Here is an 18,531-nt window from a genome sequence, read left to right as displayed (position 1 = left end):
ACCCAAGAGCTATGTGGGGCCGCATACGCTCGAACATAAAAGCGGACGAGCCAATGGCCATTTACCTACCAAGATGCTATGGAAAACATTCCAAAAGAAATTGAAAACCTCATCGGCGTATGCTCGACCAAGGACTCTAACCCAACACTTCGAAAGCGTTAATCGCCACGCACTAAGTAGGTACGATTCATTTCTTCATTGGTTATACATTCTCGATAATACTTTATATACAAAGTTCATCAATAAAATATCTGATCTATGATTCAGCACAAGAAATTTTGGGCTTTTAACGTTGATAATTATTATTAACCTAGGTATTATTGTGATTTATCTGCCTGAATCCTCTTGCATGGGATAGGTCGCATTGCCCATTACCTATTTCTAATGCATAAATAAATTAGGTGTAATAAAGTGGGTATGTATTTTAATTATTAAAAAGCTTGTTATGCTTAATAAGCGCGGTATATAAAAAAAATAAAATAGTGTCTGAGTAAGAATATTATTGCTATAACTAATTAGGTAGGTACCTACCGAAGCAAAATATTTAACCAACTATCATAAAACGTAAAACGGGACTGGCAATGTACAAATCTTAAATCATTTTAAATTCCTTATTGAAAACCAATTATTATTTCCGGTTTTGTGAAGTTGCCGTGGCTCGTTTATGAAGCCTGTTACATATTTTTGAAATAATTTTGTGCCTAAATTTGCAACTTAACTAAGTATAAAAAGACTTCTTGTAGATCAAATAATTAAATCACAGTTTCATTATCATTCGATTTAACAACAAAAATGTAGTTGAAGCGAAGACATACTTATTATAAAATATTAACTTGACATAACTCCAGCTAAATTATCGATTTTCAAACGCCATTTCTACGCATTATAACCCAACCAAATGCCGTAGGCTTCTTAAGACCCCAAATCCTGTTAAGTCTTTTTGCTTTTCAAACTAGTTGTGTAGCAAACGTTGGCTTCTCGTTTTTACGACAAAAACAAACCAAAAGGAGGGAAATATTGAAAACTATAAAAATGTTTCGATTTCTTAAGTTTTATTAGGCAAATTTATTCAAAATGTGTTGTGTGTTGTTTTATACAACAGCAGTTGAAATGTGAGAGTGTTTTTTCAAGTGCTTCCCAAATTCGATTAGTAGTAAAGACTGATTTCTTGAGGTTTTTATTGTTATTTGTATTAAAAAATGGAAGAAGTAAGGTGTAAGCACAAAACCATCCAGAATGCTGCACACCACATAGCTTTGGAATGTATTCATCCTCAGGTAATGTGGAATTTACGTAATTTATTACCTACACATAGGCTATAAAACAAATTTCATTTAACTATTTAATATGTCCAAATTGCCAAAAAATGCTGATTTTCTGATCCAATTCAAAGAAATAAGCATTCTTTTATTGATGTAACATCTCAGATTCTGATTATTATTAAATTTTCATTCATAAATATCAGTTTGTACAGGCTAACTCAGTAGCAATACAAATAACATATAATAGGTACCTACATAATTATAGAAATAAGCTTCTACTGTGAATTATTCAGAACTAAAAATATATTATAGGTTATTTTCAAGTATAGGTTACTCTTGGTTACAAATTCTTATTGTCTTCCAATTATTCAAACAAAGTATGCAGAGAACAAAGGTATTTTTTTCAGTAGGTAAATAGTATAGTTTAGTACATCATTTTGATTCCTGTTCTTTAAATATAAATTGTCACCAAAAGGAACATCAACAGTTATATTTTAGGTTGGGCGTACTAAGCCTCTCATTAACAAATTGTGAAGTCTATGAAAATAAATGCACAGTATTCACACATTTCATTCATAAAACTATTTTACATTGATATAGTGCAATTTGGATTCAAATTCCAATTTTTTTATTTTTGTCATGCTAGGCAAAATGGCTAGTGGTTTGTGCAACCAAATAGATGTATATAAGAATCTTCTTTCTTGCCAGTATTTTGTTACCGGCCAGTCCGTGCAACATCATTTTGTATATCATAATATACCCAACTAGCGTTCCACACCTGAATATGCTCAGGAGGAGCAGATCTGTCCTTACATATTGTTAATAACATACATACCTATTAGAAATGTATCTGGAATTACTGCGAACTTATATTCTTGCATTCCCTTTGCAATAGTAGTTTGTATAATGATTATTATCAGACTGAAGTCCCACTATGATCTACAGGCTTAAAATCAATTATTTCTATTTTAAAATCTTATCAATATAATTCAATCATATTTCTATTAAATATTACTCTAAATCATCACTGACTTTAGTGAACCACTATGATAACTTTGGTATTTAGGTATGTTAAAGGAAAATTTACTTCAAAATGTTTATATCTTTTTTCGTATGCTAAGTTGGCACACCTACTTTCAAGGCAAGTTTGAGCTAGTTATATCACAATGTGATATAAGGAAGTCACATAATCTCTACTAATATTATACCCACGTGCCTCAGTATCTACTGAAGCAATTTGGATAGAATCTTGTATGAACTTAATTTGAGACCAAAAAAGGTCAAAAGAAAGTATAAAAGATAGTTGTACCCTAGAAATACAATGAGAATAGAAACTGTGTAGGTAATAAGCCATATAATTGTAGTCAGAGTCGTCAGCACGAGCACACCCAAAATCGTTATAAGACGATGTCAATAACACCGACACAGAAATTGAATAAATTACTGCAAACTGCCTCATTGTCGGCGAATCAGACTCTATTAACTCAATACTCCCAACTCTGTAGGTTTCTTCATGTTATATTATTGTCCAATGACTTAGTACAGATGCTTGTATGCAAGTGTCACTGCTTGCTGAGATTTACAACAATCAGAATCTAGAACATTAGTGACTAGTTAGTTAGTAGGCTATGCAGTTGAAGGTGGCCTGTACAATTGAACTGAATTAATTGTTGTAATCTGAATCAATTCTGTAAAACTTGCCAGGCTATTATGCCTATCGGGTATTTACCACGTGGGTAATAAATATTATAACTTGCACGGCCACAATATTCATCCCAAGAGCTTTAGCTCTGACAATTATTTCTTTATCAATGGGAAAGTTTGAATGCTAGCAAACAGTAACAATATATTAATCTCTCATTTCATCACAAAAAATATACTTTACTTGTGATGTCACTAGTACTATGTGAGTAGCCCAACTAGTAGTAAAATAGCCTATTATTTAGAGGAAAACCATAGTATATGAATAGTAATTATTTTCTGATGGACCTATAACTACCGTTTTGAATTCCAACTGAAGAAGCTTGCACACACATCTAGCAGATTTTTACAGGTAGCAGACAGCAGTATTTTATTCCTTTATTACTTAATTACTTTTAAAATACCTTTACATAAAGACAATATTCTATCATATTTATCTTAAATTTCAGATGTGAATTTGAGTTAAGAATTTTCAGCCACAATGAAGAATCGCTTGCGCTGGGAACTGTCACAAAACACCTATCATGGTGACATCTATAAAGTATATCAGTTTTATGAACAGCACTTTGTGTGCACATTTTACTATAATAAACAGAGCTTTTGTATTGTATCATTAACAGCAAATGTCTAACAGCAACTATTTCAAGTCATACACAAAATGTCTCAATACATACATAATATCACACCTTTTGCCCACAGGGGTAGGCCAAAGAATGCCAAACTTGGTGTTATAGACACTACTGACTACAGATTAAGGAATAGTAAGAGATCCTTGTTCGAAAGAAGTAGTATAATTATACTTAGATATTCTCATGATCAGTAGTTTTGACCCAACAATTCTATGGCACCAATACAGATCATAATGGTTGGCTTCTATATAGAACAAACCGATGAACATGAAACATAAATTATGGAGATTAAATTATACATTTTGCAGGAAATATTTTTTTCGAAGATCAATCTGATGATCATGATTTTATATTATCTATATACTATAAACATTCTTGGTTATTTTTTGTTACATATTAGTTTTAGCGCGAAAGTACCCTTATAATATACAGGACCTTAGTATGATGGCCTAAAATGATAGCAATATGAAAGCTCTGTTTATTTGAACATCACGGTTTGAAAGCACTGTATGTAAATTGTATATTGGTTGAGCTAGTTGTATTTGGTAGCTGCTAGATAATGCTGGTTATTTTCTCTGCTATTCGAGCATCCCTTCTTAAAAATACAATGTTTCTAATAAAAGTATCTAATTATCAAGTTCTGTCTCAAGTAGGTGCTTGAGACAAAGTTCTCAACATTGAGGATTCTTTTCACTATATTAAAAGGTTTTAGTTTACAATTTGAATTCTTGCATTCAGACTTATTGGTCTTCTATTTCTGAGTATTGATTTATTGAATCATATTTAATTCAAACGCCATCGCATTTGAAGCGTCCCCGATACGATTTCCACTTGCATACATCAAGTGAACTTTCCAAGCTATCGTAATTCCGTACTTTTGGAAATTCATAGTACAAGTTAGGTGGTATTGTCTAGCCAGCAAGCAGCACCAGTTCACAAAGCTCTATCCTAAGCACGGTTGTTCACAGCAATGTTTGTCACATGTCTGTACTCTTGGAAACTGGAACAAAAAAAACGGGAAAAAAAATACGAATCACAGTCGGTGCACGGGTCCCCGTACCATGTGCACCCGTATCCGTCGCCAGTGCGGCTGCAGCATGCCTTCCAGAGCACCCAGCACAGCCCCAAGATGTTCCATCCGAAGGGGCTCAAGCCGCACCTTGTGAGTAGATTGCTAGTTTGTGTTGTCATGGAATTTTGGCCGATTGATTTCATGATTTTGTACTGATTTAGGTACTCTTTGTTCCAAGTGTAGGAACTTGCTATTATGTCGTTTTATCGTGACTGTTAAATAATTCAACATAAAGTGTAATCTTCGGCTAAAATTCTCCAAAAAATATATTGTAAAAAAACATTATTCAAGAACGTTTAATTTTAATGTTGTTCGCAGTCGCAAAAAAAGAAGTCTCACTGCGTATGTATACAATATCGCTACGTAATCAGTAGATTTATCAACATGCTTATATATTACTCGTATTTAATTTAATTCACTTGCTTCCATGTATAAAACAGCTAACGCAATCACTGCAGTTAGTCACAATTTACCTTGCATTTAGAACCACCAGAACTTTGGTAATGTTCTGATACATAACACATACATTTTTTGATTCAATATACATACCGCTGCAATTACATAGTCAATTATATGAAATTGCTTTTAAATTAGACAAGCAATTAGTTTCAGTACACATTATATTGATACCTTATGCCATTAGATAAAGACGAGATCATTTTACTTCGCAATTTTATTACAAGTCTCCTTTTGACCGCCGCGGTCGCCTATTTCAATCATCTTGAATGTACAACGAATTGGAATAATCTGTAACGTTGTTCATTACTAAATAATAAATTTCATTGCTATTATAGACAGTGACTATGCACACAAACTGAAAGTTCAATAATCATAACGAAATATCGACATTAGTATTTGACGGTCAAGAGGTGAAAAACGCCTTTTAATTTAAAATATCGTCAGCTGGCGTGTCCATCTATTCACCCACGATTTCTGCTAGGATCCTCGCGCCTATGGTACTCCGAATGACAGTCCGATCTTGGGCCGAGCGCTCTGCCTCACACCACGGGGCAGCCCGGTCCCTGGCCGGGTGTCCCACCTCAATGAGAAGTTCCAGGACTCGCTGACTCTCACATCAGACACTGACGCGCTGGTCGCCAAGATCAGTGCTATGTTCCCAACTGTCAGTGAAACGCATATTAAGATACTGCTGAAGAAGTAAGTAGTTATTCATTGTGTATACAAAAAACTATGTTGTTTGTACATTTGCTTGATATAATTTGACTCTGTGTCACTACACCGCTACCATTGCGTCGTTAGTTCTTGTGTTCGATTCCCACACGGAATAATGATTTGTGCGATCTACAAATAGTTGTTTCGGCTCTGGTTGTACTTTGTGCCCGATGTTTGTATGTTTGCAAAAGTCACAACGACACAAAAGCAATTCTTTACGCAGGAGTTGTCTTTTAGAAACAAAAGCAAATATATCCATGTATCTAAGGTATTACAACCGTGAGGCCGTGGTGATAAGCGCTTTGCAAGTCGAGAAGCACCCGATAACAACTCCTGGGCCACTGACAATGTCGCCATCGGCTGTCCGGCTCCAGAAGGGAGCGCCAGGCGTTCACTCTGCCTTGCAACTGGCAAAGTGTGGATCCATTCAAGGATCAAGCCACTTCACGCCTCTGACTGGAACTCCACACGGTAAGTTTACTCGTACTTAAGGAAATTTATGCATTTTTGTACCTCTTTCAGGATTACCAATATCAGTGACTAAGGATAGTATTAAAGTTATTATATTGCACGATTAATTACTAAGTACCTTAGCTTTTATGTTAGAAATCGTTTACTGACTGTAATATAAATAACTATTAACTCCATGTTTTAATATAAGCGTTTGAAATACTGGTAGGTCGGGTTTACTTTTGAATACAGGGGTTAATTAGGAAATGTTTAAGTCCAATTACAAATACTCTATTTGAAATGCCAAAAGACAATTTTTCGCTAGCTTTTTATGCTATATTTTTATTTACTTACTATAGGACTGACCCAACTACGTACGGATATAGTTAAAATTTTACCCGTTGATTTCATTCTCGTGGGAACTTTGATCCCATACAAACCTACTCCCGAAAGTTATAAACATATTACAAATATAATTATCCAATTTAGTTCTGTTCAAAAGTTATGCGCGTACATACATTTCGGTAATTCATTTTTATTTATATAGATTTCCAAAATCAAATAAACACAAAATTATCCTAAAATAATCCAAAATAAAATGAAATCGTAAAAATTTTAATAACTGGGCTACTGGTCCCGGAAACCCGTAAAGTTCTTCAATTCTTGGCCACATAAATCATGTATTGTCATGGCGAACAATTGTCAATTGAATGTACTTTTCAAACTGAGCAGCCATAAACATTCACTTCGGAAACTCTTTTCCTTTACAAAGAATAAATATTGCGACATATTTTTCTTGAAGGTTGTAAAGGTGACTTACGGGTGACTTCTTAAGGACGTTTATTCCTATATTCTCACTCATTATATCGCCTCCCACAGGGATAGTCTTTCTTAATAAATTAATGATTGCTGTATTTATAATCAGATACGCCTTTGTATCCCGGATGACATTAGTCAACATGAGCGGACTTCCAATAATATTGCGTAATAAATCTGACGCCACCTTACAATCTTTATTTACCTATTTTTCTTAGTTACTTGGAATTTCTAAAGATAATCTTATGGGAAAATAACGTACTTTGAAATATTAAAATAACACTTCCGACTTTTCTAATACAATGGACTCAATTTTCAATTGCAATATATCTGCATGACTACACTCTTAGAAGTTATATATTTACACTATCTTAGGTCTTGCTACACGTAGTTTACACCACTCCGCAACTCCCTACAAGACACAATTATGCACCTATAATCAGGCCGTTACAAACGCGCGAACTACGTCACAATCAAAAGAATGAAATTAATGTGACAATGTGTGAGTGCGAGCGAGAGACTCCGATAAAATGACATGACTTAGTTCGCACGTTTGAGATGGCTACAGTAAAATTTCCAAAGACTTAGGTATTTCACTACCGCTATAGATCACGTCCGCGCATGATTTTGTACCCTACCACCATGTAGTTATAACACATATTGTAATAATACACCTGCGACGTGTGTAGGGTCTCCGTCCTTACTGCGGCCGGCTTCAGGCGCCTCCAGCTACTATGGTGCCAGGTCTATTGACACCACCACTACAACCACTACCAGGCACCAGTCGCCGAAGATGAAGCTGAAGTAAGTATCTTTTTTCACAAACAAATCTTTCATACTTTGCCTTGCAGTGGGAAAATTTGTACTCGCGTAGATGACTATATGTTACAGACTCTCTTCCAAATCAAATAAGATTTTTTTATTGTATTTAATACTTTACTAGTTTATCAAAATAAATTTACGTGTATCTAATATGTAAGACTCTAACATTCTATTTCGTTTTGTTAACGTTCCCACTGGTAGGCAAGATTTCTCTGCACATTTGACTTTAACAATTATTTCATTGTCTACCAGGTATCTCAAGTCCATATTCCCGAAGGCGGAAGAGACTCTGATCCTGGACGTTCTCGCGAACAAAGACAACAACGTCCAGAAAGCGAGCGAGGAACTCATCACCATGGGCTTTACCAAGAAAGAGACAGTCATCCCGCAGAAGAAGGAACAGGCTCCGACCCAGACGCCTCAACCTCAGAAGAAAGTTGTCACCATTATGAAGACTCTCGCCGAAAAGAATGCTCGTAAGTCTTTTTATATCAATCTTTTGTACTCAATTTCTTTGCATACAATGTGACTTTACAGGAACAACTGCTCAAGAAATTTGTTTTATTTTGACGTTGTTAGGGTCGCGTTGCTACGTTTTGCATAATAGAATAGTGATCGGATCGATTCTTCTGAAAATAGCCCCTTGCACTATTCGCTATGTATTCTTATTATCGACCGCAGCGGATTGGGGTGGTACATTATAAATAAGGGTATTTATAATGTACCACCCCAATCCGCTGCGGTCGATAATAAGAATACATAGCGAATACGACTTCAAAGACTTTCGTTCGCATTTTATCATGTAAGTTAGGGTACAAACTAGGGTGGATTAGGGCTCCCTCCGCGTGGGATACACCCCTTATATTTTGAACCAAGCGAAACGCGAAAAACAAAATCGAAACATACCGAACTTTACAAGAGTAGCAACAGATTTTATATACTGTTAAATACGGTCTGACCGTTGATAAATTAAATTACGCTTAAAAGGAATGACGGGAGTGCATATGGGGTTCCATGAAAAAGTCCATTAATACATCCAATTATTGGCTTAAAATGCAGCTAAAAGCCAAAATGGCTGCTTTAATGGAGCCCACTGGACAAAGAGACGTAATCCCTGCAACACTAATTAATATTGATTTTATCCCTTTACTTATCCAGTGTCCATTAGCCCCTAGCTTTATGCAATGTAGACATCTGTGCGCGGCGGTCGACGGAGATTTCAAATGATCAAATATATTTTGTCCAAGCGGCCGATATCCGAGGCGTTTAGACTTAGAGAATTAATAATTAAACCCCATTAGATCTAAATTCTGTTCTCTACTATTCTCGGGCCATTTCAAACGTGCGAACTAAGTCATGTCATTTTATCGGACTCTTTCGCTCGCACTTACACATTGTCACATTCCTATGAATCTTTTGATTATGACGTAGTTCGCATGTTTGTAACACTCAAGTTAGTCTATAGCCAAGATTAGTAACAAGACTCTTCCATTACCTCCTACCTAGTGAAAGAAAAGCTTCAAGCTAAATACAGCAATATAGCCGAACGCGTGATTACAATCGCACTTGAGAGCGTGGAGTTTAATGAGGAGCGCGCGGAACAGATCTTGAACGCCGTGCTGCAAGAGGAGGCGGCTCCCAAGGTCGTGAAGGTGGAACTCAAGGAGACTCGCCAGCCGGCTCCCGAGCCTAAGAAAGGGTTAGATGCATGAATTGTTCTGTGATCTAATCGTGACGATATTTGGGTGATATCCTTACACCCATATCTAAAAAAAAAATATTGCAAAAATTATGATTTAAATGTTGCATTGGTTTATCGGTCGAATTGGTACTTTTCCTCTGTTAGAACAAGGTGTCACCCAAATAATCGGATCTTTTTGTGTTGGGTGAATATACTTACGTTTATTGATATTAAAAACAAGTTAAAATTACTTTAAAAACGTAGGCATAGAATTCTCTGTCATTAATTTTCTAAAATAATGAAAATGTTAACTACCAAGGCCATTACTAAATGAGCCTTTACTCCTATTTAGAATCTTACCCTCTTATTCATAACCACACTATAAACCTATTTTTGTTAAAAAACTACTATAATATGTTTTCTCTTTTTCATTTCGCTAAGGAGTGAAAGATACAAAACTCTTTATAAGCCTTTCATAACTTCACATATTTTAAGGAATAAGAGGGTAACTCTAAATCTACTCTTATAAAAAGCTCGTATTATAACCGAGACAATTTAAACAGTATATTCGTTCAACTATTTTATCCATAACACGGCTTCGAACAAAACAAGTCGGTTTCAAATGTATGTAGTATCGCGACTACCTGTTTCACACGAACACTTCCAAACATACGACCCTACGCTTCTTAGCTTCTCACACTGGTGTTGTTTTAATATCATTATTTAATTAATTATTTACTAATACTAACTGGCCCTCGCGGCTTCGTACATACATCTATACTTTAGGAAACTTTAAAAGATGATAAAGTAAAAATAGCCTGTGACTAATACTTTATCTTCAACTATCTTCATAATAATTTATTTGTCGTAACATCTAGACCGTCGTTATCCGGGTTATTCTTGAAAGCGTTACACGTAGACTTTCGCATTAGTAATATTTTTTTATTCATAATAATAATATGCAACAACTATCATGGAATACAAATATTTTGATTTAAAATACGTTAGTCTTTTCATATGCATTTTCTAGAAACGCAGATTGAAGACGTTTTAAAGTTACACAATTAAGTTTGTGAGAGTTCCTTATGATAATAAAATGTCCATGATTAGGTCAAAAAGTTTGTTTCACGTTTTGACCGAGTCGAGCTTTGCGCGATGCTCATGCAAAATCAGAAACATTGAAACAGTTTAACTTGTGATGTAAAAATAATTCTCGTACTCTATATAAAACTACTTTATAAGTTGCTGTATCATCGATCTCTCTCCCCTACAGTCTCGAAGGGCGTAACTAAGGTAACCCATCTGAGTGCCCTTCTATTGTCGCAAGATACAACAGGACGCAATTCGATGAAATATGATACACTTGTCTATTGTCTATCAGAGGATGTAGGACGCTGCGTGGGTTCCAATTAATGAGCTCATTTCTCACTTTTTATAACAAATATACTTTTATTATCTAAGAAAATGTAATAAATTTATCTTCTGCGTTGTAAAGTACGATGATATTTGAGCAACACTATAACATACATGTAAAGTTATTTTCAACAGGCGGAGTTAATGAGTATAAATATTTTACAAACACCAATAAGACATTAATAAAATCATGTCATTTAATTCTAAACTTAATTCAGATCAAAATCATACAGCTGTTTTCAATAACCTATCTTCAAGAGAAGACAAGGCCTTAGTACTAACTTAGTTAGCTTTGAAATTCAACTTATTTATTTTGAGTTGATGATAACACTGTTTGATTGACTTATCCATAACAGGCTGTATTCTTTTCGACGATAGACTATTGACAATAGCTCTAAACTGACATTAAAACTAACTTTAAATCAATCTTAATCCCTCGATAACAGTTAGTATTAAATTGACCAACAATCCATCGGATGGTATGAGTAGAAAGGTCCTATAAGTTAAATAAGGTTAAATAATCCTGGAATACTCATAAACTCCGCCGTCTCATGGTACCGACCAGTGTTCAAGAGCGCGCGCCCTCCCCGCCGCCCGCGCCGCCGGCCTCCAGGCGCCTCAAGACGTGGACCGAGCATCTGAAGTATGTGGACGTTTGCATGATCGTGCTGGGTGCTATTTATATATCGTAGACAGATAGCTAGGCTTATAGTCAAGATTTTTAACTTTATACTAGGTTGACTTTGTACTCAGGCTACGATTTTTTGATATAGAAACTTCCATACTTTTAACTGTTGCATATAAAATTTGGTTGAAAATTTTTGATTCTGGTTTAGTTCCAGCCAGCTCAATATAGCATTGACATATTCGGTTAGACAAGAATAGACTAGACTAGATTGATTGGTTATGAACTTAATATTTAAAATTATATGTATAGCAATTTAAAAAGGTACTTTCTAGCCACCAAGAAAGCTTTAACGTCGAATCTCGATTGGACGCTTATCATCCTAAATTGACAGTGATGGGCTTATCTATTCGCCCAGTTTGTGTTCTTATCAATGTGATGATTCACCCTCATCGTAGATATTTGATCAGTCTGTTTTAAAACGTCGTGCAAGTGATACTTTTTTAGTCTAGTGTCAAAATAATGTTAAGAAGTTGGTCTTAAAATAGGACCCAGCATACAACCTTGCACTACTCCTGTAATGATCCAAAGTAATCCGTTCTTTAGGTAAATATAGTCATGACAAAGTGTTGAGCACCATTATTTTTATTAGATTGTGTGAATATACTTACGTTTATTTAACGTATGGGCTTAAAAACCGGTTCTTTTCAATGTGTATCGGTTTTTTTATAAATAAATGTTTGTAATAACTATTCTTCGGAAATATTCAGGCGTTAAATTTTTTACTGCAAAGAGATTTGGTTTTCTACAATTACATAGGTTTTTTTGCGAAAAATAAAGAGGTGCTCAATACTTTTGGTCATGTCATTATTATTATTGACATAGTGAATTTGGTCGACATAAATATTCTAATATTTGTTTATTAATATTTAGCATACAAGTTTTATGAAGCATGGTGTGTGTTAGTTAGTCGAAGGCTTAACTTGATTCTATAAATGTTACGAAGGTATTTTTTTTCTTGAATTCGGATTTTTATCGATGTTTTTCAACAATGAATCATAGAAATTGTCTTGTGTTGGTTAGATAAGATGATAATCTAGCTGCGTTATCCTAAATAGTAGATACAGATTGAATATTATGCTTTAGAGTTTAGATAATATTGTTATTCGGACTGAATGAGGCTTAATCTTATATAATTGTAAGTATTGCATTCAAATATCTTATTTTCACGTACAGATTTATATAAAACTAGATTAGAATCAAATATTATATTTATGTACATGCTTGGATATTTTAACAAAAATATAATAGTGTATGATTTGTATGTGTTTGTACGTTTGTGTGTATTTTATGTACTTAGCTAAGTGTATTTTCCCTTATATAAAAGATTGAACACAAAATAGTTTTGATATTAGGATATTACGCTAGGAAATTCATTAGTGGAACGGAGGAAAATCATATCAGAATTAGGTTGAAATCGAGTTTAAAATTATAAAGGACCACAATAGACTAGACCTTGGTTTTATAGTGAATAGAACTAGATCACTAGCTCCCGATAGCGTGACGTCATCTCATTCATATCATCTTATTATTATTTAGCCTCCTCAGGGTCATTTCGTCACCTCTATCACTGAATACTTTTAGCACCATATACTTAGACCATTTAAGAGTTCTATCCCTTTAGCCTTACTAGGAGTGCATGTGTATTCTACTGACTGTTAGATCGACAACATCGTGAGAGATGTTAGTATAAGTGTTGTGGTGTTCACAGGCCGATATTGAAGTCCAGTAGGAGTGTCGACTCTAAGTTTAAGTCACAGTACAGCACTCCGACTAAGGGAGCCAATCCCACACTGAGGCAGGGACCGAAGGATAGCTTGCTGCTGTGAGTTTTAAAACACAAAGCTACAATTGTATCATTACTAAGTTCAAATTATCAATGCGTGTACTATTATTTGATGCTATACAGTGAAGACTACATGCCGTGGTCTGGTCCCGACCCGGAGCTCCGCAGCGGTCAAGTCGTGAAGACAGATGGCCCTGAACCCAGGGACAAGGCGTACCCCCTGGCACGTGGCCCATCTGGCCTGGCCAAGGGCCCCGCAGGCCTTGCTAAGGGCTCTATCTACCAGAAACTCAACAAGAAATCTGCAAAAATGTAAGTAATCAATACCGCAGTCTACATTATTATAGGTTCTTCAAAGAAACTTAACTCCGAGGATAAAAGTTGAAGATTTTGTTCGCGAAACTACTTTCTACGGTTTCTTTAGGTTTGTGTTTTCTTTTTCAGAATCGGCTAGATTGAGCATGTTGACTACCATCATACATTTACAACGCGTCTATTCATCTCAATATCATTACGCGTCCTCTGGTTATGTTTTAATCTATCAGTTGCAACATCTAACCAGATATTTTTATCTTTATTCATCTAATTATAAAATATGCTAAGCAATGATCTCGGATACATTCCATTTTATTGAATTTTGCTCAATAAATTTTGTCGATAATTATGTATATCGAAAGTCCAGACAAAAATATTTTCTATTGTATGTATAAAATTCACATTACTTCCAAAAAACAAAACTTGTGTATGTTTTATCAAAGTCACTGAACATGTCTATTGACTTATCACTTGCGTATAATCCTCGCTTTTTAACCAAACATCCTTAATGTAATAAATATCTATAAATACACTGTCGTCCTAAGTTTTAGAAAGTCTATTCAATGACTTTGATAAAAACAAATTACTTCAATTTCTTTATGAACTTAGAGCCGTATCGTAGAATAGTTTTCCTCTCTGCCAAAATAACGACATTATTCTGGTTTATTAATATGTTCATTTATATTTTCTTCCATAAATTTTGAAATCGATGTTAGAAATAGTTAACTGATTATTCGTCTCTTCCAAACTAGACTTCCATTGAACTCGATATTAATAAATCAATAATAATGTGACTTGTGTTGTGTCCCGATCTTCCGACCCATTTATTTAAGTATAAGAGATTATGACGTCAGGGATTCTACATCCGGCCAAAGAGTTTTATGAAAATTATAAAAATTAGGGAGAGAAAATTAATAAGGGATAAATCTGTTTCACCACTTATAGACAAGTTAAGATTATCTTATAGATAAATAGACAACAATTTGAATAAATATTAAAATTCCATCCGTTAAGTTACAGATACTTTTCTGTAGGTGGTGAAACAGGTTTTAAATGTTTGTGCGCGGCGAGCGGAGAAGGAGAAAAATCAGTGTTGGGAAAATTTCATGTAATTAATTTATTGCGTATTTATTTGAAGGGCTTGATACTTTTGATCGGCGAAGCCTTCCATTAGCGTGATTACGCTATGTTATGCCGCAAACCACGTAATTGAAGATTCCGATTGAATCTTTACATCGTTTAATCAGTTTATTCAGTTCTTTTGCAAAACTTTCTTGCGTCTAATTGGACGGCATGGGGGTTGAAATTACGGAGAATGATCACACATGAAGGGAAATAGGTTATATGAAATCAATTACTTATTCAAAACTGTTTACAGATACAAGTCAATGTCATGTTTTGTAAAGACAACCTTGGACTCTAACGAGCTAACTATCAGATTCCGAGTTGTCCAATTAAATTTATTATAAGTTAAATAACTAAGGTCTATTTGGGTAACTTTGAATCATTTGGGTAACATTGACAGTGGGAATATGAACTAGTTTCGATTATTTTTTCATATGAAACCAACACATTTGATAAAGGTTTATTTTAGTTTTGCAAACTTTTATCTATATACTTATTTTAATTATTCTAGCAAAGTAATGAGACTCGTAAGACTAGGCGAATTAATACATATGCTAAGTGACTAAGTATAATAGTACTATATTGATAATGTTTGTCAAGGATCATCCATTGTGTGCAGTTACATCGTCAACTTTGTCACACTAGTATACTTATCAGCGTTCTAGTCATATTGTAATGGAAATTATTTATTATTCTTATAAGATTTTCTTGCTCTTTATTTTATACAGAAGATTGATTTATTATAAACAGACTTTTCAAAAAAGGTTAATTTTTAGCCGGCTTAAACAAAGAGGAAGTTCTCGATTAGACTTTTTCTTGTCAAAATAGATTTCAATTTCCTATTTCCTGCTAGTATCGTGCAAATAAAAACACAATGGCCCTCCGTTCTATCGCCATCGAATTATTATTCGTAATTTAGTATAATAAATTATTTTTGTATATAACACATTAAAATTTGTATTAGTATAATGTTACGTGCAATATCATTGCCAAATGGCTTACGAACTGTTAGAGCAGTATTAATTTAGTATATAATAATTATTTTTTTGGAAAAATAAAGGAGAATTGAAGTTAGACTTAGTATGCGTGTTTATAGATAATTGAGGTGTTGTCATCAGGATTTATATAGTATACAATAAGATATATAATGATATATCTTATATAAATATATAGAAAAGTCATACGTCGTTGCACTGGGCGGGAATTACCTTTATTTCTCTTGAAAATATAATTGATTATTTATTTTATCAGGTTTAAAACGCGGGATAAATGTTGTTCAAATCAATATCATTGTCTGGATATACGCTTGTTTCATTACTACTTAAGAACTATTCAGCGTCGCAATATTTCAATAAGACCAGCAGAATATAACTTTAACAAAATTGTATCCATGTCACAATGTTAGTTACCGTACTCCTCCGAAACGGCTTGACCGATGCTCATAAAATTTTGTGAGCATATTGAGAATCGGCCAACAACTATTTTTTATACCCTTAAGTGACACTATTTTTTTTGTATTTATATGGCAAAACAACGTTTGTCGCGTCAGCTAGTATTTTCATATATTTATGCCAATAAAAGTTGATGCTATAACGATTAGTATTATAATTTAGTTATTGTTCTAACTATACAGAATGCAATACAATTTTTATTATATTTTTTTATTATTATCTAAAAGTTCTTTAAGGGTAGTGAGACAAGTGTTAAAGTAATAGATTGAATATTTTAATTATAATCAAAGGGTGTGCCAATAAATATGGGTACGAAACCTAGTTTTGCCAAACTGCTTGAATTTTCCTTCTAGAATACAGCTTTTCAATAGCAATTTAATCAGTGTTTATACGTCTAGCCAAATATATGTGTAACCGTTTAATCAGATAGTTATTTAAATAGTCAATGGGTTTCGTATCCAATGGTATAATGTTACAAGATTAACCCCCGGTTCCTGAGGCACATTTAGCGGTAGTTTATCTATTCAATAGCGTTTAAATTTAAAAAAAACTGGCCAATTACCAAAAGAATACGAAAAAACACGATTATTGTATGGGGACTCCCCTTAATATGTATGTTGTTTGTTATAGCGGCAACGGAAATACAACATTATTTTGTGAAAATTTCAGCTTTCTTGCTATCACGGTTTATGAGATACATTCTGGAGACAGACAGGCAGACAGCGGAGGCTTAGTAATAGGGTCCCCTTTTACCCTTTGGGTACGGCACCCTAAAAACAGTTTGAATAGATAAACTACCGCTAAATGTGCCTCAAAAACCGGGGGCTAGGCTAATATACTCAATAATCCATCGAAATACTTCCATGTTATTTTTACTTGTTGTCTGAATGTTGTACTAGTGATAAGATAGTTATAGTTCACAGATAACTGTGTCTCGAACTGACCCAAACATGAAACCATAGTTATAAGAATATCGATACCTCCAAGTATAATGACTCATCTAACAGGTATCTTATTATCTTTATATATATAATTCTTCTGTAAGTGTGTATGTCACTGAACTTCTCTTAAACCACTGGACCGATTTGATGAAATTTTTTGTGTGCGTTCAAGCGGATCTGAGAATGGTTCAGATTCAAAATTATGTCCGATGGAAAATGTTTTTTTAATTAATTTTTAAATTATTAGACAGGACAACGTCTGTCGGGTCCGCTTGTTTATATGTATAAACGTATCTAAACCATGAACTTAATGTTACTGTTAAGAATAATAATTACCGATTAGTAATAATAAAAATCTAATTTTAAACCAAAGGAAGAGAAACAATTTCAAGTCGCTCCTCTGTAAAATTACTATAATGTCAGTTGATTCATTATACTTAGGAGTTATCGATACTTAGATACTAACCATGCATGTGTGAATTGTTTAGACACAGTATGACTTACACAGTCGCACGCGCAACATTCGTTATATATCTATCTCTTTTCCACTTCGTATATAACTTACGGCTTGTGTTAGAGAGGATACATGTATCGCCGTCTCGTTCCCACCTATGTATAAGTCAGACTTTTATGGTAAAAGTGGGCGGCGGCTTATCACAGTATAAATATGGAGTAGGAGTTCGTATCAGGTTTAGTGTGCACGAAGTGGGGGATGGATGTGTTTGGTAAAACTGTGAATGTATTTGCGTAGAAAAGTTAACATTATACGAGTTAATATAGTGAAAATTACATTATTTGTGGAGAATTTTGAGTGAAGTGTCTATCAAAAAGTATATTTTCATCAATGTAAGATCTTTTTAATATTTATTAATGTCAATCAATTTACACATGCATTTTATTATAAGAATAGATTAATTAGATTATAATTCCCGCGTGATTATGTTTGCTGTATAGATTGTCGAAATTAAAAGCCGTCGGTGTTTATAAGTTAGTGTTTAAGTGTACGTAAATTGTAGACTTTGGCCATGTTACATATCTCCTTGAGGCTCAGTCTCTCTAGTATAGAAGCTAGTCAATTAGGATACCTAAATATTGTAGCCATCACATTTTATTTTTGTGAAAATTGTCCAAATAAAAAAACTGTTGGATGAAGATTGCTGTTTTATTTCTAGATATTAAGACATAATTACAAACATCACATTCAAAGCT

The 18,531-nt window shown here is 34.2% G+C and overlaps 1 protein-coding gene across 5 annotated transcripts; it reads left to right on the top strand.

Moving 5' to 3' along the window:
- Nucleotides 1–970: 970 nt before the first annotated feature.
- On the top strand, nt 971–18,474 carry LOC142986470 (uncharacterized). Of its 5 annotated transcripts, none has more exons than XM_076134987.1 (12): nt 971–1,277; nt 4,632–4,754; nt 4,983–5,006; nt 5,605–5,822; nt 6,106–6,308; nt 7,823–7,907; nt 8,178–8,401; nt 9,432–9,624; nt 11,585–11,662; nt 13,416–13,529; nt 13,614–13,802; nt 13,935–18,474. In XM_076134987.1, exons 1-12 carry the CDS (start codon nt 1,200–1,202, stop codon nt 13,942–13,944), a joined length of 1,539 nt encoding a protein of 512 aa, XP_075991102.1. In that variant the 5' UTR covers nt 971–1,199; the 3' UTR covers nt 13,945–18,474. The 5 variants fall into 5 exon arrangements, with proteins under 5 accessions (XP_075991102.1, XP_075991100.1, XP_075991101.1 ...); XM_076134985.1 differs by having other exon boundaries at nt 7,793–7,907; XM_076134986.1 differs by lacking the exon at nt 4,983–5,006 and having other exon boundaries at nt 7,793–7,907.
- Nucleotides 18,475–18,531: the final 57 nt, after the last annotated feature.

This window comes from Anticarsia gemmatalis, chromosome Z (assembly GCF_050436995.1).
Source record: "Anticarsia gemmatalis isolate Benzon Research Colony breed Stoneville strain chromosome Z, ilAntGemm2 primary, whole genome shotgun sequence".
Lineage (NCBI taxonomy): Eukaryota > Metazoa > Arthropoda > Insecta > Lepidoptera > Erebidae > Anticarsia > Anticarsia gemmatalis.
The sequence above is the reverse complement of the archived record's forward strand: the minus strand, read 5'-3'. Positions and strand labels throughout refer to the sequence as shown.